The 24,062-nt window shown below is 41.8% G+C and overlaps 1 protein-coding gene across 2 annotated transcripts; it reads right to left on the bottom strand.

Annotated features, from left to right (window-relative positions):
- Positions 1–569: 569 nt before the first annotated feature.
- LOC311257426 (putative methyltransferase NSUN7) lies at positions 570–23,248 on the bottom strand. Of its 2 annotated transcripts, none has more exons than XM_084353042.1 (13): positions 22,872–23,248; positions 21,393–21,771; positions 16,199–16,257; positions 12,761–12,891; positions 12,472–12,624; positions 11,669–11,852; positions 10,578–10,812; positions 9,851–9,994; positions 8,379–8,480; positions 6,614–6,755; positions 5,860–5,983; positions 1,496–1,640; positions 570–1,303 (listed from the first exon to the last, which is right to left on the bottom strand). In XM_084353042.1, exons 2-13 carry the CDS (start codon positions 21,739–21,741, stop codon positions 1,008–1,010), a joined length of 2,064 nt encoding a protein of 687 aa, XP_084209168.1. In that variant the 5' UTR covers positions 21,742–21,771; positions 22,872–23,248; the 3' UTR covers positions 570–1,007. The 2 variants fall into 2 exon arrangements, with proteins under 2 accessions (XP_084209168.1, XP_084209169.1); XM_084353043.1 differs by lacking the exon at positions 22,872–23,248 and adding an exon at positions 22,783–22,864.
- Between the last annotated feature and the right edge of the window lie 814 nt (positions 23,249–24,062).

Raw genomic sequence — 24,062 nt, 5'->3', positions numbered from 1 at the left:
AGCTCGGGAATGTTACATTTCTTATGTTCAGACTTTACAATTTCCTCAGGAATCTTTATGCATACACCCGAGATTTATGTGGTAGCAAGAAATTCAAGCTCCAGGCCTTGACTCTGGCAGATGTGAAGCGCTCTTGGCTGTATGAACAGTGGTACACAACAGTGTTTGTCCTGCAAGGACACCAAGGAAAAGATCAAGTCTGTGCCAGACAGTAAGGGTTAACTATATTTTCTCTTCCTCAGTAAATCCAGCCAGTCTACTCCCACTCACACACACACACATACACATACAGGCACATACAGCAGTAAGAAAAAAAAAAAAAAAAAAGTCTGCTGTCACTGCTATCAAAACCTTCACACTGCTCCTATGGCTCGGGGCCACCACCTGCACTCGACATGAACTCTGTGAATGAATGCAGTCCGATCTAAAGGAAAAAGACACACACAGACAAAACGAAACAAACGACAGAGATGCTGTAAATCATTTCAGTTCTGTTCTTCACTCATCTCTACACCATGTAAATGTAATCTGTTGTGACAATAAATGCATTAGCAAAAGAAAAAGAAGTATTAGCTTCTTGAATATGTCCTTTATTTTTTCAGGTCAGTGGAAGCCCATGTACTGTTGCAGCTATTCATCATGTAGTCACATTGAAATGACATTGGCCCTATAAATATACGCAGTTTGATTAGAGTCTGACTGTGGCAAGGTTGTTCTTTACGGCACACAAAGACGCTGCTATAATGACAAGTAATAATGGCTCTACAACCACTTAAGGTGACCTACATTTGGCAGTTTAATAACACTATACATTTTGGTGTACTGACTTTATTTAAACATTTGGCACAACAGTTAATACTTTTCTTATATTAGTGTTGGTGTTTGTGAGCTCAAAACAGAGGCTGGGATTTGACCATAGCATCCTAGGTGAGACTGGAGCGGGACAGAGGTACACTAGGAGCACCGCTCCTCCACCGGTTGTAGTTGAAGCTGGGGCTAATTCCTTTTCAGCTGTGTTGAGGCGGGAAAAAGTCGGGGAAGTGAACGCGAGGTAGGACGAACACCACAGGCTTCCGCACCTCTTGATGAGCTCTGCGGGGACGGACAACTGGGGCCAGTGGGGTAGCAGGGGGAGGGCCAGGGTGCAGGGAGGAGGTGGAAGATGTAAGGTTGAGTACAGAGTGAATGCTTTTCTTGGTTGTGCTCTTTTCTGATTTGGAGGAGGGGCTGTCTTGTTTGGAGGAAGAGAAGGAGCTGGACACAGTGTTCTTTGAAGCCTCTGAGTGCAGTGCTTTGGCTTTTCCTAAAGGACAAAAACAAGACAGAGGTCAGAGGGAGAGGAGAGTATAGAAAGCATCGAGATGATGATATATGATGAGATATGAAAGTCCATGACATTACATGTTGAGCTACTTCCATTCAAGATTGAAGATTGATACATCGGCATCAATCTTCTCATTTAACTTTAGTTGAGAAAGTGAATTAACATATTTACCACCAGTTATTTTTGTCGTCTTGTTGTTATGACTGCGCTTCTCTTTTCTGGTTAGCTGGTGGTTGGAGACGATCCCGTCCAGTATCCCTTTGGCATTTGCCCTGAGAATCACTTCATGTGGTGCCTCTTTGACCACTGGCTCTGGCTGTTGAGATGCGACAAAGCAATATCTTTTATAGTGAATGTATTGGTGAATTAAACATATTTTTACACTGAAGCAAACAGCTGGCCCTCCAGGTACCTGATGATCTCGCTCACGGACAGACCACCTGGACACTCCAGTATCAAATAACAACATATATTTGACATTGTTCTTATGTTTACAGAGACATCTGGCATTAAAGACAGAAATGTGTGCTGATACAATGATTCATCTGCCCTAAGATGTACCTTAATCATACCACTACATTGCTCAAGCACTTCTGGCTTCATCACAAATCTACATTGTCTAAGCACTAAACAAAATCATAGAATCAACATTTAATGGATACACTAAAAAATACATTTGTCTTCCATAACAAAAACAGAATTAATGGTCTAGCTGCTGTGCACAGATGTTTTAATGAAGGAGAGGAGAGGAGAGGAGAGGAGCCACCATGTCCTTGCTGTTGGCTGCAGGGTCACCTGCTGTCTCAGCACCAGCCCACACAGCAGCCTCCTGCTCTCCTCAACGCCTGAATAATTCACAAGCACAGCGTACACTACGGGGACAGGAAGCCTGTGTGGGTTTATGTGTGTACTTTGTTTTTAAGTGCTTGTTTGTACTTTAATGCAAATGCATATGTGTTTGGCAAAGCTGTCTGTAATTCTATATACACAGGTATGTCTGCATACATACCGTTAAGTGTGCGTTCTGCACATAGGCTGTACTTGATGATACACTCTGTGCACACAGGTAAACATGCTTCAGAAGCACTACTGTAATGCAGTCTTTGGTGGACGCCCTGAACTTCATTGATGCTAACTCATACAGACAGGGGGCGCTGAATTATTCAACAGACACTCTCCCTCGCCTCCGTTTCTTCCCCCTCACCTCTGTAAATCTCACTTCCTCTCCATCTCCACTAACCAACTATGCCATACTCTGTAAATCTCTTATTTCCTTTAACACTCAACAAACTTAGCTGCCGCTGCGTCCCCTGGAGCTGAACCAATATTTACATTCAGAATCATTACGTCCAATATATTTTGGCAACTACATGCAAATTTATGAAAGTCCTCCCAAAGAGCTGATCAAGATTTGTCCTTCAGAGGTTGGGGTCTGTCCACCTGTGATGTGCTCTGTGTCTTTAGGACATTAGGCCAGAAACACATCACTCGACTGTCTTTATTGTTCCCAGCTGTTTCTGTATGGAGGGCTCATAAAGAACTTTACTATGACAGCCGATGTAAGCCAGACAGCATTCAAACACTTATATAATTGCTATTTTTATGGCGCTTTTCAGAGTGCCACAATAACTTTTGATTAGCTGAGTTTATTAGAGGAAGGGAGAAAAAAAATCCTGTTTGAAGCACCATTACCACAGTTTGATTATCTTTTCATTCCTATCTGTGGAGGTATAAAACATGATGGACGGCCAGAGAGGAACAGACGCTTCGGTGCGAGAGAGCTCCGTCACACCCGGTGGGGGTACGGCGGCTTAATAACCCCGCAATCATAAGCGTAAGCGTGAGAGCAGATTTCATAATGTGAAGGAGTAGGTTGTGGATTACGAGGATGTGGGGGAGCCCGGTCACACAGATTTGATGAGGTTTGCTGATGTACGTTTACTAACCTGGCAGATCCACTACAACGCACTGCACTTATAGCCAGTTAGAGCTCCTCCTGTCTCACTTAACAACCACCAACAAAAATAATAGAGGCGAAGAGTCGGGTGATAGTAGAAAGGAGAGTTTGGCCGAAATAGGAAAACTAAGAGACTTTAGGAAGCAATAAAAGCCTGTGACTAGACAACACAATAGAGTCAGAGACAGACTGCATCCCAATTATTAATGTTCACAAAAGACAATTTATCAGAAAGGTCCTTTCAGACACACACTGCTACAGTAAACCCTTCATGGACATATTCACACACAAGACAGTCCGACTCTGTGCCTTCACTGCTCGACTTCTTTCACTCATGTCATTATTTCATCTCATCCTGACTTACCTGACTTTCTTTTCCCATTTCAGCATCCATTCACACTCATCCCGCCACCTTCTCCACCTACATCTCACATTTTCTTTCTGATTTCTGATCAGAGGCCTGCATCTGTGACCCAACATTCTCATTTCGTCTAGCTGCCTGACCTCTTTCCTCCTCTACGTTTTTTTGTCTCAAGAGTTTGACCAAGCACCTGTCACAGCCTGTGATGTTTTTTTTCACTTGATCTCATCTTAAGTAGCCTGGTTCCCAGCTCGCCTCACCCTTTTTCTGCCCAAATAACAAGGCATTCAAAGGGCTCCACTTACAAGACAAACACCGCAGTTTCCCAGTGGATGAATTGTTTTTGACAGATAGCAGGCGGCGCAGCTTCATCATAATTCCCACGCTTGTCTTAAAGCTCACCAATCAAACTTCTATCACCCTGTGTCTGTGGTGTCTGCGTCTGTGTGCAACATAAGAGAGCAAACTGGCCTTACAGGACGCAGAAGAGAGCGGGTGAAGGACATAAAAGAATCAGTCATTGTTTAACTTCGGTGTACACTGCATATGCGTGTGTACATATGTATGCATGTGTGTAAGAAATTACACTCAAAGATAACTTTTCTCTCTGAACACTAAATAAATGGTCACTCACACATATAACATTCAGCCAAACACTCTGGTATCATGCTGGAAAATCCATTGTCAGGTCCAGGGCTAATATTGGATCTTTCCTGTCACCGAAAACCTGACAGCTTGCCAGGGCCGGATGCTAAAAGGGCTAAATTTGTCCCTGCTTTTCTCTTTGGCTGCACTGTCTGAAAGCAGAAGCAGGAATGGACGGTTGGAGTAACTTTTTGGAAGGCACTACAATGGATTGTGTTCAAGAAGTACAATGATCATGTAGACAACCTGTCGAAAAAGATCCAGACTTTGCATTTTACGAGAAAAAGCTTATAGGTTTTTACCAATCCTACCTTTATAACATTAGAGGCCGTATTCATAACTGCCTTGTACAAAGAGTTGCTCCTAGTGATGAAATTCTGTGAAAATCCACCTTCTTTTCCTTTTTTCCTTAAAAAATTAAGACTAGGTCCTAATAAACAATAAAGTTATTAACAAAGCATCTTAGCCCTGATGCATACCCGTTCTTGTGCTCAAGCACGAGCAACCATACAGTGCCGAAGCACACCTCTTCCAAAAAAAATGCTCACACTAGTCTAACAAACTGGACTTCAGGGGTCAAAAGTGCTTGGGCACGGTACGGATTGCCGAGTGTGAGTGTGCCCTAAGAGAGCTCCAAAGGTGAAAATCTGTTCAGAGTAAGGAGGAGAACTTTCAAGAGACTTAGGAGTTTCTTAAGCAGAGGAGAAAATGGTGGGAAGACATAGAGGGAGATAATGTCTGAGATGCGCTCACATCTCAGACCCAACACAATAACGCCATAAGAACAGAAATTAAAGTGGTCACAACACTGAGATAGTTGGAAACACAATTTTCCATAAATATAGTGATCACACAAACACTTACAGCTCAGCCTCAGTCTCTGTCCTGTTATGTAACACTCCTCACTGGTGTGCTCCCTTTAATATAATGCTTAACATCATATCATATCAAATGGATTAAGTAGACCTTTAAAAAAGGACCTGCATGGTAAATACATGTAAGCAAACATCTATTAGCATGTCAATAGGCTACTACACAAGTAGGCCTGTGTTTAATATGAAATAATATTTATCAGGTCTTAATAGAGGCTAAATTCTACAATTAGGCCTATTGATTTTACTTTACGCCCATTATCACCAAGATTGCATTGCTATTTCTTTTTTGATCAACCAATCACAGCTTTTAAAAGAATGTGTCACACCGAGCACCAGGGTCAACCCTGCCTCCTTACTAAGATAGAAGTTTCTGTCCTTTCCTTGCTCTGAGTCAGACATTTCCTAAATCACTCTTAAGCTAGGACTCCTTGCTAGAAATATTTAGGCGACGTTAGGAGCTCTCTGAGAGAATTCTGGGAATGTTTGTGAATACGGGCCCATAACAATTGCAACTGCTACTAAAACTAACACATAAACTACTAAACAACAAAAAAATAAGATTGGCTTCAACACTGAGCCATGGTGGTTTCCTGTGGTTGCTACTATTCTTGATAAAACATTGACATAAATAATATACTGAATATTGGGACTGCAGATATCATCCTTTCTTTGAGGTTTCAGTTTAAGAGATTCTTACCTCTCTGTTGATAACAGCCAGAAAGCAGCCATTGCTCTCTTCTGAGGGCTCCAACACAAAGAAGGGTTCTGTTTCGGCCGGGCTCTCAGCATGGTCAGGAATGCTGAACGGGGATTGACTAAGACTAGACGAAACACACATATACACAAACAGAATAATGGCCTATTAAAAAAAAATGCATAAAGCAAGCTGCTGAACGTACAACTTAAATCACATTAAATAACTAAGTAAGGCACAAAAATCCATCAGTTATTATAGCATAATAATGGCCATATGTGCTCCATACAAGTGATATTATGTGTGTGTTTTATTTAGCATAGCCTGAGGCATGGCCAGCACACCAAGCCAGCTCACTGCAGCCAGGAGTCTACAGGAATGGTTCATTTCAACAAGTCTTTAGTTCTTCAAACACACACACACACACACACATGCATGCACGCACGCACGCACGCATGCACGCACACATGCACACACACACAAACAAACCACAAAAATAAAATGCAAAGCCAAAGGGTCTGAAAATCTTTTTTGTTTGCCCTTTTCACAGCATTTAGAGACATAAACTGGCACCTTTGATTATATTTTCAAACTCGTTCAGTTCTTGACGCCTGAGGTGTGCGGAGACTTTGACAGAAACCTGTCTGAAGGGAGACAGACAAACAACCCAGCAGGCTGACAGACAGCGAGGCAAACAGACAAAGAAAGACAATGACAGACACAGATGCAAAGAGTGCATCAAGACACTGAGGCTGACCTTAGGCTGAAGTTCGCTTGTTTTGGTTCCCCCTCCTGCTCTGAGTCAGCCTTGGCTCGCTCCAGAGCTCTGCTCACCACCTCCTGATTCTCCTCCGGGTACGATGAACAGGTAGAATACACCACTGCCAAAACCTTAGGAACTGTCGAAAATAGGTGTGCATTGTATGAACATACTGTATTATACAAAATGCATGTCAGTAATTCTCAAAGTTGGGAGCAGAGAAACACCAAGTAGGGAGTTCCAGAGGGTTTCCAGTAAAAAGGGGAATCATTTATTTTCAGTATAATTCCTTAGTAAGTAAAACAAAGACAGAATGGAAGACTATTTTGGTCATGGGTTTCATAAACTTTCTGTAATTACACATCTAAAATCAAAAATCATATCAGATGGAGGGCCCTGGGACAAAATCTAATCAAATGGGGGTTGTGGTCTAATTTGAGTCAGTTTAGGGGTCGTTAACATGAAAAAGTCTGAGAACCACTGATGTAGATAATACTCAACCTCAGTACGTCGCAGCTACAGTCAATTGCATTTTTATATGTAAATATATCTAAAATGAATCCACACCCCTAAACAACAAACTCATTTCATGTTCAATTAAAGCAGTACAGCAGACGACAACACACACATTAAGTTCAAAAGTTTCTTCTTCTCATTTTATGACAATTTAATATGATTATTCAGACTGAGCCGTCCTCCTCATCAAGCGCACCCTTTGAAGAAATGCGCTCTCGAATATTAATTTCTTTGCACTGTTTACGTGCGTACATGGCTTATCTTATTCAACTGCTGCTGGCTTGTAAGTTTGTGATTGGCCGTTTGATTTCCTTCATTTGTGCTTTGATTTCTTTCTTGCTCTCTAATTATAGCCCGACAGAAACAATTAACACTGAGCTGATAACAAATAAAACCTGCTCAGATGTGACAGATTGGCTCTAAACAAATGTGTAATGTTGCTTCTTAGGAAGAGGAACTGAGTCAAGAAGACGAGAGTACTGAGACGTGAGACGTCCTGTTCTACAACACCTCACAGCTGGGACACTATGGAGGAGTGTTTTCATATGTTTGTGTGAGCACTTGTCTCTGGGTGTGTCTATGTAGAGGCACTGAAATGAGACCATCGACTCAACCGAGCCACGGCACTCAATACACACCCACCATTAATTAACAGTCCTATTAGAAAGTATCTACACTGGCAAAAACCTAGACGAGGGTCGATCAATGGCTGCTTGATTAGAGGAGCCTGTTTTCATTGCCTCCACCTGCTAAGACTCCACCTACTCATTGACCATGACCCAGACCTACACAGAGAGAGGAGCGCCGAATATTACAAGATAGACTGAGACTAAGGAGTAAAGCTCATGGAGTCAAACAATAATAGATCTGTGAAATTTGTATAGGAAAGAAAATTATGTGACTTAACAAAGTAGGTCCATCTGATATGTTGAGTTCTATAGAAAAAAACGCAGTACAAAGCAGAATCACTAATCACTTGTTTAAAATATGCATTTAATGCTGCAGCAGACTGTGGTTAAACTGCACAGAGCAACATTAGCATTCCTAATTAAGACTCAGACAATCTCCCAGGGATACCACAAGGCTTCAGTCTAATGGCATACCAGATTAGATAATTAGGAAGTATAAGCTTTAATGTGTCAGAGAGGTGAGAGAGGCTACACGCTCCAGACTGAGCTCGTATGGTGCATGTGTCTGAGCGTGTGCATGTGCATGTCAACATGAGAGTTGGTGGTTTGACACTCACACTCCAAGGCGTGATCAATATCCTTTCTCTGCTGGGCTACCAGAGCTTCCAGTTTGCTCTGGGCTATGGAACCCTGGGATAAGTCCTGCAGCAGGTCCGTGTCTGAGAAAACCAAGAAGTGAAGAGCAGAATCTCTGTTTTATCAGCTCATCTGTTTGAGTGTGAGTACAGGTTACATACAGTCCCCTCCAAAACTATTGGAACAGCGAGGCCAATTCCTTTATTTTTGCTGTACACTGATAACATTTGGGTTTGACATCAAAAGATGAATATGGGATAAGAGATCGGCATTTCAGCTTTCATTTCCAGGTACATCTAGAGATCTGTTACACAACTTAGAAGATAGTATCATTTGTAACAGAACACCAAATTTTTAGGTGAGCAAAAGTATAGACTAAAAATAGATTAGGTGAATAACACTTAATATTTAGTTGCAAATCCTTTGCTGGCAATAACTGCATCACGCCTGCGACCCACTGACATCACCAAACCTTTGCATTCTTCTTTTGTGATGCTTTTCCAGGCTTTCATCGCAGCCTCTTTCAGTTTTTATAATTTTTTCGCCTGCTAAAAATAGACCAATCATTACTAGAGGTCAACTGCAAAGTAGCTGTTATTATGTCACAAAAAGTGCATACCGATGGCAAAAAGGTTTCTAATAGGCCGACATTCATTTATTTGTGGCATAATATCAAAATGCCACATACTGACTCTATTTTCATGGCTGCTCTCTCTCACTCTCTCTCATAAACACATGGCATCGTGTTTCCAACACACAGACTTTACTTGGGCGGGCCGCCCAGGTATAGAAATGGCTGCTAAAGTATATTTGGCAACACATTACAGCGTTTCTTATTTAAATGTGTTTATAAGTCTGAGAGAACAACGCCATCTGTGACTGATCAATGTGCCCTCGCTCTATCCTTCCGGTACCTGCACATACTCCTCAGAGAACAAGAGAGAGAGAGACATTCATTGAAAACCGAACCGCAGGTAAAATTGTCCAGTTTACTAGTTGTGTTTTTTGGCTGACTTTATAAAAGTGTCGAGTCCACAGAACGGACGTATGCAGGGACAGAAAGCGAAAAAGAGTCATAAGGTGGGCAGGCCAGCCAATGTGTGCAATAAAGAGTAAGGGGAAAAGCAAGGTGAGGTCCCTCTGATATACTCAGAATTTAATATATCACCACTACCACTGCTAGTAAAGCTATTAATTACTACCAGAGGCCAAACTTTGGTATTGGTATTTAATTAAGTTATGATGCAGCACCCTCTTTGTTTGTAATCACCAATGTCTGTTCACTCAATGTTCCGCCCACAACAATCACACTGGTTACACATCACAAGTAATAGCCTACCAACACTGAATCTGTTTCAGTATGCATACTACAGGGTGTCATGAAGACTAGGTCACAACATGTATTTCTGAAATCCACACATAGCTCTGCTGTGGCATACAGATCTCTTTGTACCTCTTTTCTCTTGCAGTATGTATTCGACCAGGTTGCTGACTGCAGACAGAGAACACTTGGGGGTCAACAGGATGACTCGCACCCTCTGAAGTCGCTTGTCACCCCCATCCAAAGACTGGAAGTCTTCTGGTATCAGCTTCACATCTAAGCAGAATGCATACAGCGTTAAGGGATAATCACATATATAAATTATATCACTGCTTCAAGTCTGTTCACAAGGTCCCCCTTATTTCGTTGTAGAAAAACACCCTGCCTAAGGGTGTCTTTTGCATTTCAAAAAATGCCATCTTTGTCACATGCGCTTAATTGTTTCCCTAATGACTTGCTGAGAAGGCAGCTACTCTCATCATGTAATATTTACATACAGCTCAGAATCTTAGCAGACATCGTCTGGTTTTTGCTCCGTTTGTTCGCTCTCTGTCTGATTACCTCAAATCTTTTTTAAAATGTCTAATAATCTGATCAAATTTAGTCATTTTACCATAAAAGCTAATTTTCCAAAGCAGTTATTTGTTAATAAAAGAGCAATCAGTTTGAAAAAATAATAGACCAGTGTTTCCCACTCTTCCTTTCATTCACATAAAAGACACAGAAGGTAAAAGAAAACAATGACAATACATAGACAGCTGTTTTCTCTGCTGCCATCTCTTTCTGCCTCTGTCCTCTTTTTTGCTCTCATACAATGACTCAAACATATACTGCACTTATGGACACATTTTATGCCTACTCTTGCAGCCCATGGCAGTGACAACCCGCTGTAGTTCCTCCCTCTGAGTGTTCGTCCGATCACCGACACAAACGTAGACTGTGGGCTGGCCCCAGCCATTGGCTTTCAGTTTCTCTGCACTTAGGGAGGCAGTGTGGGAGACAGTGAGGCCGGAGAAGCAGCCCACCATAAGAACATCTCCTTCTTCTGGCAGCAAGGAGGACACTGCGTTTGGACCCAGGCTGCATGATTTATCCTGCAGACACATTGAGAAAAAGCGTTAGTTTGACAACGAGACCAAAAGACTTTAACTTCAGACTTCTAGATTCAGGTTTCTGCACAATAGAAGCACTCTACACAGAATTGGGGATAGAATAGATGAAAGAGGAGAGGGAGACTTGAGCAGTTGTTGCAAAGCAGGTACAGAGGGGCGGCTAGAGGAGCAGAGGGAGCAAAAGAGGTAAATAGAGAAAGAACGAGAGTAAGATTACAACAGAGATGCCCTTCAACCAATGGGGTCCCCTCTGAAAATAGTGCCGAACATACCGCTGTGGAACCACTGGGCTGGCTTGAGTTTCTGTACTTAGTAGCCAGATCACAGGTTTTGTCAGGAAAGACAACCCAAGGAGGAGAAGAACAAGGGCATTTGAAAATACATAAAAAGCAGACGAGAGACAGTGTGATGGAGAGAGAAGGGGGTGATTAATTAGGCAGTGGTGTTGAATATTTGATTGAATTTGGCTGCAAAATCTGATTTAATTGTGTTGTGGTGCTGTGTTCTGCTTACAGTTTGCACGGCAGCTTGACTTTAATGGAGTAGAAATTAAATGATTAAACCGCTCTCCCCCGCCCAGCCAGGAGAATTCTTTATGGCTCGGAGTGAAGTATGAGAGGAAGTGATGTGAAATATTTGTATCTGGGAAAACTAATCTTAGTTGGCATAAGGGATCTCAGTCTTATAATCAATTTTAGCAAATCCATTACCAAAGTGATGTGATAAATATCCGGGAAGATTGATGGGGCTGAACTGATTTCCACAGCTATATGAAAGTCTGCAGGGAGAAGGCTGGCTCTTGTCAGAAACATTTCCCCGCTCTGTGTGCAGCTTGTACCTGTATGATGAGTTTGTGGTCGCTAAGCAGCTTGGTGGAACACAGCTGAGCCTTCAGCTGAGCAGGGAGTACCAGTACATCCCCGCAGTGAGGATCTAGACAGAAAGTCTGGCCGTCCAGCTGCCCAATCGATTTCACCTGAGAGAAACCAGCACTCTTCAGCTCACGTTGGACCTCATCAAGGCTAGAAACAAAGGAGAGGAGGGGGAGGAGAGCAGATAAGAGGAGGCCCAAGAGAAAGGTTGAGGGATGGAGGGAAAAAGGTGAGAGGTGGAAGGAAAGAGGACTATAATCATAGATAATCATAGTGTAGAATTGCTATACGGCCTTTTACAAGACTTTAATAATAATAAAATGTGCTGTAAAAGCCATTGAGGTTTACACATGCACACACACACACACACACCACTAGTCCCAACAGGTGACCTTTACAGTCCCAGAGCTTGCTGGGGGTTGTTCCTGATTGAATCTGTCCACAGCAGCAGGATTTACACCTAACTGAATCAGCCTGTTGGGGCGCGTGCAAGAACACACGTTAGCACACACACACAACAACACATAGACACACACACATACATACACACACACGGTGGTTTAATTGGATGTCAGCTGGGCACCTGGCCCATAAAACATTGGGCAGCACCCCAAGTTAAAGGTCTGTGTGCAGAGGCTTGCACACACTCCATATACTGTATGCTTACAGTGCATTCCTGAGTTTATATACAGGTGAGCATGAACAGGTGTACGTTATCTGCTTCTGAGCGGATGAGTGAGTGGTGTATGTGCGTGTGTGCTCGGCCGACCTGCTCTTCAGTGTGTTGACCCATGCGTACAGTGGCAGGCAGCTTGATCTCTCCTGCTTGATCTTCACACTCTCCGGCAGGATACACTCAATGGAGAAGAGGTCATGTTTGATCCTGCAGCGGGCCAGGGAGGCTGCCAGCTTGGTTTTAAACCTACGTATAACAAATACGAGAGACAGAGATTTTTTATATTTCTTCCTCAATTCGAACTTTCTTTTATAATTCCACACCAAGTTTAAGATCTTTCTTATTTTTTGCTGTTTTCTTCCCGTTATTTTTCTTTCATTACCTGAGCAGGCAGTTGTCCACATCTCTAACTTTCTGTAAGACCTTTTCCTCACCCTGGCGTTTCCGTGGGAGGAACTTTCTGTCCTGGAAGTCATAGAGCATGACAGCAACAAGGCTCATCTGATCATCTGCCTAAAGCATAACAACAAAAAGGACAGCTGATTGGTGGCTTCTGTTTTGACAAGAGAACAATGAAAATGGACAAACATGGATAGAGGCTATATGCCTAATAGACACAATTTTTGCCTGGAATACAAGCTGTGCACAACACCTCAAAGGTTAGCTGCATGTAGAACATATCTAGAATAGGCTTGCCACAGTAGTTGGCGTTACCCAGTGGTCGGGCATACACCGATTACATTACTTGTCCATTGGCCCCACGTCATTTTGCTTTTTTTAATCAATTCATAATCAGATGATGGATGCTAGAATTACAATCAGTCACATTTTAGTTACTAGGTAACAAGAGTAGGGGGAGTTGACCAACACGATGATGGCAGAGAATTTGTTGTCAAAGTGAAAAGCTAAAGTGCCTATTTGGCAATATTTCTGATTAATACAATCTAGACAACACAACCTCAAACTTGCATATAGTGTACTTGTGATTGCTCTACTTGGTTACCTAATGAAGGGTATAGCGCAGCAGAACAATTTATCGGTATTGATTCTTAAATGATCTAGTTTGCAGAAACTGACACGCACGCACACACACACAGCCGCTCAAGGATGTCCTGGCATGACCCTACTGCTGCCACTTAATTAAACAGAGACAGAAGAGTTGTCTCTACCTCTCCTCCCCCTCAATTATCTACATCCCTTCAGCTCTCTTCCCTCTCTCTCTTTTTCTTCCCATTCCCATCTCTCACTCTCTCTCTCTCTTTCTCTCTCCACCTTTCTGTCCCTAAGGGTGGGAGGGCACCAGTCGCATTAGTGGCAGATGGTGTTCCACGGCAGCAGCAGCTTGCAACATCCTTACTACTGGGCTAATGGGCCGAGAAGCTAGAATGCTACAAGGGTTTATGCCGCAGCTCAGGAATTAGCCGGCACTTATTATTCATTCCAGAGGCTTCTAATTTCATTTTTGGAAAGGTCGGTTTCAGAGGCAGGTGGCACTCCACTTCTCCTCTCTCTAGTCTCTCGATTTCCACTTGCCCTTTATCAAGGTTAAACCCTTGGGTGTGGGAAAAATCCCAGTCATTGAGTTGCCTAGCAGCAGCGTCCCATGGTGGGAAACTAACCTACAGTAAACATGCCCATGACATAAGAAACTGACTTGGTCTCATTTTGCTTGAACTAATGTTTGATTTTATTATGCGACTATAGCAGGATCTTCTAAATGCTAGATGATAAACTTAGCCAATGATACAATTCAAGTATTTTGAGACTGTGAGACATAAATAGGCACCAAGTTTAATTCTCAGCTGGTACATGGTGATTTTAAACATTAAACTGAGGAACCTACTATGTGAACTACTTTCAAGAATCTAGATGTAATTAAAGTTTCTTAGTGCTCATTTTACGTGGGGCTTGGGCCTATTTCACATTGAATGTGCCAGTGTACCTAATATGCTTGCCTCACATTTACACTGTCACATTGCTATTTCCATCCACCACAGGATTTAGGCTTCATTTTCTCCTTCCACTGTGATCAAAGGCGCCTCAGGCTCTTTCAGCGTGCAAGCCTATGTATATCTTCATTTTTCATTCTCATTTTTTCCCTCCAAACACCCTCATGTACCTCCCTTCCTCCAACCCACCTATTCCCTCTCACCCTCTACCTCTTTCTCCTCTCTCTATCAAGGTTGAACTTTATAGATGCCAGCAGTGTAAAAGGAGGTGAGAGTGAGTTCTAAAGACTGTCTCATTGTGTCTAGGCTTTATTGTCTCGCCAGAGGGATGCAGAGTAACGACCTGCCACAGACACACAGGGAGAGCCATTCATTTCACCCAGGGCCATATTTCACAAGGCTACAGTGTGAGTGTACTGTATGTTTGTGTGTGTCTGTGTGGGAAGTGCTTCGCAAACATGCATTCATGTGTATTAATGGGTGTATATGTTTGCACCTAAACTGAAGTAGACATTGGTTGTCTACAATCTGTACACTCTGTGACAGCTCTGTTTACACATTCACCACCCCCTGCTTACATTACTCTCCAGCTACATGCACACAGACTAGCTGTGCACCATTCAGACTGTTAGCAGCCCCCTTCTTTCCACAGCCGCTTTTATTTGCATTGTTAAAAGTAGAGCAAAAGTACATGCCAATATCCTCCAGAGGATACCTCTTCAGTTAAGAAGCAGAGCGTTCTTCCACTGTCTAACAGCCTTGGGTTCACGGCTGTGCTGGGAATCTTTCTTTCTACGACTACGCTGCACAGCCTCAATGTCACTAATAACATTCAGCGCACCAGTTCAAGGACTATGCAGGGTAGAGACACAGCAGAATACACTCAGACGCCACATCCGAAGACACTGCCCCTGGGTTGTTACAGCATTTTGATTTTATCACTAATTAATGGGGGGTTTTGTTTGAGAAAAGCTATAAAGGAAAAGACATATTCTGCCACATAGTACCTTTTAAATGTGTTAGTCCAAAGGGAGCAATTGTCATTGATTAGGGCAGGGAATACAAAAGACATGAGGTGCTTTGTGAGTTGATGAAAGGAGTATATCAGTGTACTACATCAATATTGCTGTTCCTGAGGTCTAGAGACCAAAATAAAGACAATGATGCAGAGTATGAACAGCAGGACATGAATATAATACTGGAGACAAAGGTCACATTAACCGAATACTTTCTGTGATTGATGGAAAATCTGAAGGCTGTCCGTCATTTAGACAGATTATAACATTGAAGGCGATCTACTGTTGTGTTAGCAACCCGCAATAACCACATGTAGACCACCTGTAGTAGAACCCCTGCTATCCATGCTGACAGCACCAGATACTTGAAGAGAACAGGAGGCCTTGGAGAGTGTCTGTGACCAAGTAGGGTGTAGCTGCGCACCTGGTACAGAGAAGGACCACATGCTGCAGGGTTTCCTCTCAGTGAAACAAGCACTTACAAAATTATGCCGGCCCCTAAGAAGTCGTCTATCGTCAAAACAATAAAAATTTAAATGATAGATTGTGACAGAATTTTTACGACTCTGTCCATCAAAATGACGGACAACAAGAAGGTCTAGTACAACGTGTGATTGGAGAGCACACGCTGAGACAGCGTCAAAGGATAGTGAGCAACAAGAGTTTAAGAAAACAGCACGAGGTAAACAAAGCTATAAACAAAGGAACGGCATGGTAAACTTCAGTCTAGCTATTTTCAGAATCAAAAGGACTTTGATTTTCAGCAGCAAATTGAATGTAACAGATGCGCCTCTCTGACACATAATAACATGTTTACTTCCCCTAACAAATACTGCACTTTTAGAACTCACGTACCGTAGACTGAGTGAGGTAAAAGCAGCTGTCAATCATGATGTCCTCCAGCAGTTCTTGATCTGTGTAGAAACAAAGTAAAACGAGGTTAGGTAGAAGGATGGAAATGTAGTGATGAGGATTTCCATTACTTATTATGCTTCTGAGTAATAACGATGCATATTAGTGCCATCTTTTATATCAGTGTCTAATTATCCCTAGAAACCAATCTCGACTCTTTCATTTGGAGCATGAGACAGAGCCAAAAGAAATTACTCTGATCTATTAACCAGTAAAATATATGCTATGGAGGACAAATCCATATCTAATGATGAGAACATGTCTAGGAAAAAAAGCGAAGAGAGATAATACAAAGAGCAAGAGAGGCTCCTAGAGGCACCCCAAATGATCGTGATTTAATTTGGAAAGATAATTCAATTAGATGGGGGGGTTAATTTCCCGTGATTAAATGCTTATTTGGTGCTTAATTAGAGTTAATCTGATCCTTCAGCTGCCTAATTTCTTTCATTTATTGTGTCTGCGATGAGGGCGTGCGTGTAATGGAAGGACTAATGACATTAATGACATCTAAAGTAATAACATCTACACATGATCAGTGAAACTGAATATAACAGACATGCATGTATTTCATGTCACACTAAGGTGTGTTTGTATGAATCTTGTTATCTTTGTTTAATTCAGCATCTCTTACTTGAAAATTATGTAGTGGCAGCTTGATGGGCGAACATGATAGTCTTTATTCAAATTTTTTAGTGTATATTACATTATATTACACAGATACAGAATTATAAAACATAAATCTGATCTGAATTTTCCTTTTCTTTCTAGGCTCTACTAAAACATTGTACTTGACTTTAATCAAATCTGGGCACTAGTCTGAAAAAGTTAACTATGAACTCATAAATCTATGCATAGTTTATAGACTTTGTTCATCTCTCCGCCCTGGCTGTCATAAGATGAAGGCACCAACTGTCTCTCTGGCCAACAGGATGCTTTCTCTCTGAAATATACATAAAAACAAAAAACAGACCTATCCCTTCTATCCCATCTATGAACAGCGGGCTCTCCTTTTCAGTATGAGGCAGATGAAGATCCAGTTTATCATGTTAGGATTAAAGAACAGCTGCTTCCAAAGCCTCTCCGCAGGTACGGTGTTTGCTCATTACACACACTGAAATGGGAAAAAGGATCATTTCCCCAACGTGGATGGTTTCTAGCGAGGTGGGAAAAAGCCTCTTTATGTTACAGCAGAGGAGTAAATAAAAGGTGGAAATGAGGAGCAGGTGTTAGTATAAGTGTGAAAACCCATAGTGTTTATTATAACATTAATATGTGTGTGCAGTATGTGTCTACCACACGCGTGGATGCTCTCTTGATTAATTCTTATTCTTGAAAGACACTCCTCTTAAGCTGCAAATAGCAGGTAATCCCAGGACAGAGCACATCCACTGTGACACCATGGAAACACCGGACACTGCTGGTAACTTATCACAACATCTCAAATCACGCCAAACTGTATTCTGGATGTAGTGTGGGACAAACATCTGTATGCAGTTACACAAACAGGTATAAAATAAATGTTTGCACGTAATAGAGCTTATCTCTAATTGAGGAAACAAATCCCTATCATCAGGAGTGGTCTAATTTATAGTAGACACAGGTCAATGGGCTTTATAATAGTGGCTATTACTCCTGAAGGCCTTAAAGATAAGCCCTGAAGAGATAACTACTCAGTGCTCACAGAGCAGCGCATACTCCAGAGGGAGCCATGATGGTTTGGTCTGTAGAGGTCATAGTCTTCCACATGCCATAAATCCCACACAGCAGGTTGAGTAAAACAGAGGAAAAATTCGGCTATAAATCACTTACAGTCGACATCTTTACACAGCTGACACAGTGCCTGGGTTTTACTTTTGGAACGAGACTGAATTTCTCAAATCAGACCACCTGACTCTCAACGCTGACATGAAAAAATGGCCTGAGATCAGACTAATGAGAAATTATTCCTACACCAGCAGGAGGAGGCTCCGGTCATCTCAGGACTTGTGTTGAGGTTGTGTGCTTTGTGGCGTCTACCCAGGTATTACACAATGAGCAGTGACTGATGGTGACTGTAGTCAAACAAATCCTCAGTGAAAGAGCCAGACCAGGCTCCTCGTCTCTCTAGCCAGGCCTTTGTCTCACAATGTTCCACATCAGTGCACCAGATTGCACATTAATCTAACAGAGGGCCAGCCAAAAAAGGTCAGAGCCATAAGTTAAACAATCACGTTAGGATTAAATGGCAAATCTATTTTACAGTACGTAAAATACTGACCACAAGTACAGTTTAATATTTGCTGAGGCATACTGGTAGTGGCTGCTCTGATCATGGTCAAGGACGAAAAAGACAGTCTGTCTCTCTCATGCCCTACATCCAGCCCAACACAAAGTGGTCCAAAGAACCTCTCTGGTTGCACTCAGAGAATACAGCAGCCACAGTCATTTGACAAGGGCGTCTGGCAGCACAGTCCGACAGTATGGACAATGAGGCAGAAATACTCAGAGGAGTAGCCAGTGGAAAGAAAGAGGGAAGCAGGAGGGGAGGAGGAGGACAGTGGGGGAGGGGGCTCTCATGGCCAGTGACAAGGTCAACTTAAATTTTAACAAAAAATGATTTTACATAGTTTAACAATCTCCTATGATCTCAAGCCCTGAGAACAGAATGTATGAGTCAACACCGAATGAGACCTTGACAACATAAAATGCCTTTAGGTCAGTGATCAAGCAGTCACTCAGATGTGAAAAAGGCTTTTAAAAGAGACGAGAGAGGTCAAAGAAATCGAAAAAGCCCTGAAGACATAAAAAAGAGACAGAATAAAGTGAAGGAGGAGGCAGAGAAGGAAAGGCGAAAAGGACAAGACTGTTCCAGAAATATTTGTCATTTGGGCAACTTCAGCTTCGTCTTTGTCTAAGAAATGTCAAATGCACACCAGGGTAAACATCATCACCAACTCTCATTCTCTATAATAGTATTGACTGACAATCACAGTCACAGACAGTGTCCTCAGCCACCGACACAGAGCTTACTGAGCGACTTTTTTGTTTTTCGCAGATAAGAGTTCTAATCACAAGATCAATACCAGAGCTCATTGGCATTTTGCTCTGCGTGTTTTTTCGCTGCTGAAGCATTTCTTCTTTGGGTTAACAACTGACCTCAGCTCAATTTTGGATCAGTCATTCCAAGGCAGCGCAAAAAATTATGTGTCTTGTGTATGTGTGTATATGTGTGTGAATGCCAGCATGGGTGTGTGTCACAAGCAAATCAATTTCTGTACCAAAAGTCGGGCTGTTCGCAGGATGAGGAAGAGGACAGATTAACATTGGCTTCCTGGCTGTGTCATTTCATCTGCACCCAATTTCACCACATGGCCAGCGCAACGGACTCTAACTTGTGACCAAAATACGTATGTGATAGAGGCAAGTCAGCAATCATGTCCCTACGCTGGGAGTGAAGTTTCAATCAAAGCTAAGCTGCTCCTCTTGTGTACGGTAACAATGATGTTCTGTCAATTCGTGCGCAAATACGTACATCAACTGCAGCAACGGAAATTGATTTGATCCATATCAAAAAACTTTTAATTAAAGCTCAGGAATAATGTAACCAGCACAGGTATCTGCCTTTAATCCTGTAAGCTACTCAATGATGGCTTTTGTAACTCCTCCTTTCAGTAGCTATCTCTGTTGTAGTATCCTTGCTAGCTGAAATTCTACAAATGAACTAATCCTAGAAATGTCAGACGTGGGGGTAGAAGAGGAAGAGAAGAGCTGTACTAACATATCACTGATAAGACAGAAAATATCTGCCTTTGAAATGGGCTCTGACCAAAAAGGGAATTTCTTTTTAACAAAAAAATTTGCAGTAGAGCTGCAACGGTGCAGTCAAGGATGCTGTCAACTATTAAATTAAACAGCAACAATTTTGATAATAGATTAATTAGTCATGTTTATCAGAGAAAAAGTAAAAAATTATGTGATTCCAGCTTCTAAAATGTAAATAATTGCTGGTGTCTTTACTCCTCTATCACAGTAAACCAAATATCTTTGGGTTGTTGACAAAAAAAGACATGTGAGGATGTCATCTTGGGCTTTGGGAAAGACTATTTTTACTGAAATGTTATAGACCAAACAACTAATCAATCAATCAAGAAAATAATCCACAATAATCATCTGAAATTAATCATTAGTTACAGCCTGAAATGCAGTATCAATGTAATTGTTCTAAGCTCAAGCGGGGCATTTACCCTCTGAATAGAGTTCAAGTTCAAGTTTTTGTGCAAATTAATGTTAATGTTTACACATGCCTAAAGTAATAGCAAATTCCTCAACCTTATCAGAGTGTACAGGCATCCTCACATAGAGAGAAAAAAGGAAGGCTGATGGATGAAAACAATGTCCTAGCAATAAGATCTTGAAGTTCTCTCTTAATATCCTTAGCAATCGAGTCGATTTCAGCTTATAAGTACTATGACCTACAGCTGTAAAACTAATATAGGTTACTGCAACACGGTATTAAGGCTCGTGATGATGGATATTTTGAGGTGATCTGCATTAATTGTGTGACATGAAGCCCGAGGCTGATCCACATTCAGTGGATGGATACTTAGAAGGACTAAAATCATTTAAAGCTATGAGGGTGTTCCTGCTACACTGACCTCTCCTTCCACTGAGAGCGCATTAAATCGATTCCAGCCATCTTCCTGCACTGACAGTCGGCTCACCTCCCCTCCGTTATCACCATGGTGATTACACAGTCCTTTGACTTCGGTCACTCAGACCCCACCCAAGTCCCAGATAACAGATTATGAGCCAAATTGATTTGTAGCATCACACAGAATTCCCCCTGGTGATTCAAGCTTTTTTTTCTCTTCTACTTGCCCTTCATCCATCTATCTATATCCAATTCTACCTGTCAATTAACTTACCCAGGGCTGCTCGTTCTCATTTCATTTGTTTGCCTGGAATCAAATAGGTTTTACTTGCAATGTAATGTACCAGAAATGAATCAAAATAGGGGCTGCTGAGCACCCTTTGCTGCTGTCCTCACTCTAAAGTCATATACAGTGTGTGGGTAGATGCAAGGTGTACAGAAAAATAAAGGCACACAGTGAGAGGAAAAACAATGACAAAACAAACCTCACCATACTTACACACTCACATTTAAGTGTATTGAATGCCAGCTCATAAGCTGTACGTTGCATCTCCTCATCTTTGACTTCAGGTAATGGGAGTCCTCTCTCTTTGCCGTAATTCACCAACCGGTGGGCAGCAGGCTTCTCCAGGTGGTTATTCTGGAAGATGACTGATGCCAGCAGGTAGACTCTGTCTGGAAAGCCCAGCTGACCTTTGCCGGTGATCTGGAGCTCTGGATAAGGAGTAGGGATGTCACCGCCGGCTGCAACATCCAGAGGAGTCAGGTCCTTGCTGGCTGCAATCTGGGAGCCAGCCTTCTTGCATGTGGAAGACCGACTGTGATGCCCACCAAACTTGTTTTTTTTTCTCACCATATTCTCAGAGATGTGTTTACTCTCTGATACCTAAAAACACATCAGAAAATCCTTACTTTAAGGATTAAATTATGCACAAACCATTCAAACATGTCTCCGGTTCTGAGACTCGAAACAAAATTTCAGATTTTTGGCGATATAAATAAAATTGACTGTACTTAACTCATGTTTGTAAAATTCATAGGCATCATTAGGTTGAAGGTAGAGCCCTACCAATACTCATATCCAGGGCAGATGCCGATACCGATATGAGGGATTAAAAATTTCCGACATCAATATATCTGCAGATATACACATCATTTTCAGCAATGACCCCTCAAATGTGGTTATCAAATACTTGTGACAAAGATATATAAGTGGGGCAAAAAAATGTTACACCAGTGCACTAACACAGTAAACCTCACTGGGAATTTAATAATTATGAATCCCTCCATGCATCTTTTTCTGCATTAATTAATCTCTAGTGGAAAAAAGTTTTCATACAGTGCATATTGGACAACATATATGCCGATACGATATATCTAAGATAAGGAAATATCAGACGATAATATCAGCCAACCGATATATCGGTCCAATTCTAGTTAAAGGAGGTGAATGAGTTTTATGGTCATTGACTTTAAGCCATACATTTTGTAAAATGACATCCAAATATGTACATTCAAAGCTACCATTAAAAAAAGTCAAAGTAAAATTTTTACAGTGTAGTGTATTTTAAATGGTTTATATCATCTTAGGTTTGTTTAATTTGAGATTAGCTTTCCATGTTGAAGTATTTTTGACTTATTTAACATTGGGCTAACTTTATTCAATTAACCCAACATTATGATGAAGCTAGCTAATTGATTAGCTGTTAAAATTGCTAAAAATGCAACTGACTGCAGGTAACATTACTGAGGCCCCCAAATAAATCAAACTCTGATTATGTTTTAAAATAAGTGAAGTAACCTTAACTACCGTAGGTATATTCAATGCTAAGTAAGCTACATTTTCGGAATGATAGGTTAATGTTAACTGACATAACGTTAAGCTAGCTAAACTCACGTTATCTTACCTAACCGCAGCACTGATTTAACCAAGCTGAAGTCTTGCTAGCGGCGGTAAACTGGAAATTGTCGTGTAATTCAAGTTACCTTATAACGAAAGCGTCATGTTTCCTCTCCCAAATACACAGCCCTCCTATCCTGGACTCTTCATATTTACTTCCAGGGTACAACTGCCGGTCCTCCTGTTAACCTTGACTCGACGCAAAGTTTTAACTGCCAATAACCTCCCCTCGTCATAAATCCTGCTCCGTTATGAGGAGATGGGCGTCTCTCCACAGATGTTTACTGCATCCTCCTGCTCGCTCTTAAATCTCTTTATCGTTCATTTATAAAGAGAGTAAAAAAATGTATCTAAGCCTTGAGACATTAGCTGATCCAGGGCCGTGTCTCCGCTTAAAAACAAACTTTCTGCGTGTCTGTCAACACCGCCGAGCTCTTTGGATTAGCGTGCCTCCATCACCATGGCAACCAGCGGCATGCTAACTTTCAAGGTCCCGTTCTTCACGGATCAGGAGCTAATCTCCTTAACGCTGGATGTCCTCTGTGTATCTGGTACAGTGCGGGCTTGTTAAAGTTTAACACAGCATTATGTCAAGCGAAAGCTATTGGCAAACACTGCTGGGCAGTAATAAATAAACCTAAATCAGTTGCAGATGGCTTGCAGCTGTCGTTTGAACACTGGGAAGTCCAGGAAGGAAGGTTCGTCCAAAAGCAGGGGCGTAGCAAGAGCACAGCAGGGGAGTCTGAGCCCCCCTGGACCTCACCCTCCGCTTCAGAATGGACCTCATGGGACCTTATTTTGGTAAAAATATTAACAGAGCTCAATGGGGAGACACAAATACATTTTTGATCCCGTTTGATTTGTGCCGTGAATCACACATATGATGTTTGACAATTTAAAAGATCATTTTCCAGGTCAATAAAGTCGCAGTTCGCCATTAAAGTAAAAAGTCGTCGGATTTTGTGTGAAACCGCTCAGTGAACGACATCGTCTCGCTCAACATGTGTCACCAACAACAATATGGCCGCCGCCTCTGCACAGAAAAAGTGTTAGCAAAGGTGGAAATCACAATAAATCTGGCCGACTGCAGTTGTGTGAAAGGAGAGTTTGTCAGTTCTGCGAGCAAGTGTTCAATGAGACGACATCACTGACGCGACTGTTGGCTGAGTAGTCTTTATAAAATTAAATTGACAAACATCATATGTGTAATTCATGGCACAATTCAAGCAGGATCAAAAAATTATTTGTCTCTCTCCATTACACTACATATTTTTTCT

The sequence above is a fragment of the Pagrus pagrus genome, assembly GCF_965226575.1.
Source record: "Pagrus pagrus genome assembly, chromosome: 5".
Lineage (NCBI taxonomy): Eukaryota > Metazoa > Chordata > Actinopteri > Spariformes > Sparidae > Pagrus > Pagrus pagrus.
Note: the sequence above shows the minus strand (reverse complement) of the source record. Positions and strands in the feature narration are given on the sequence as shown.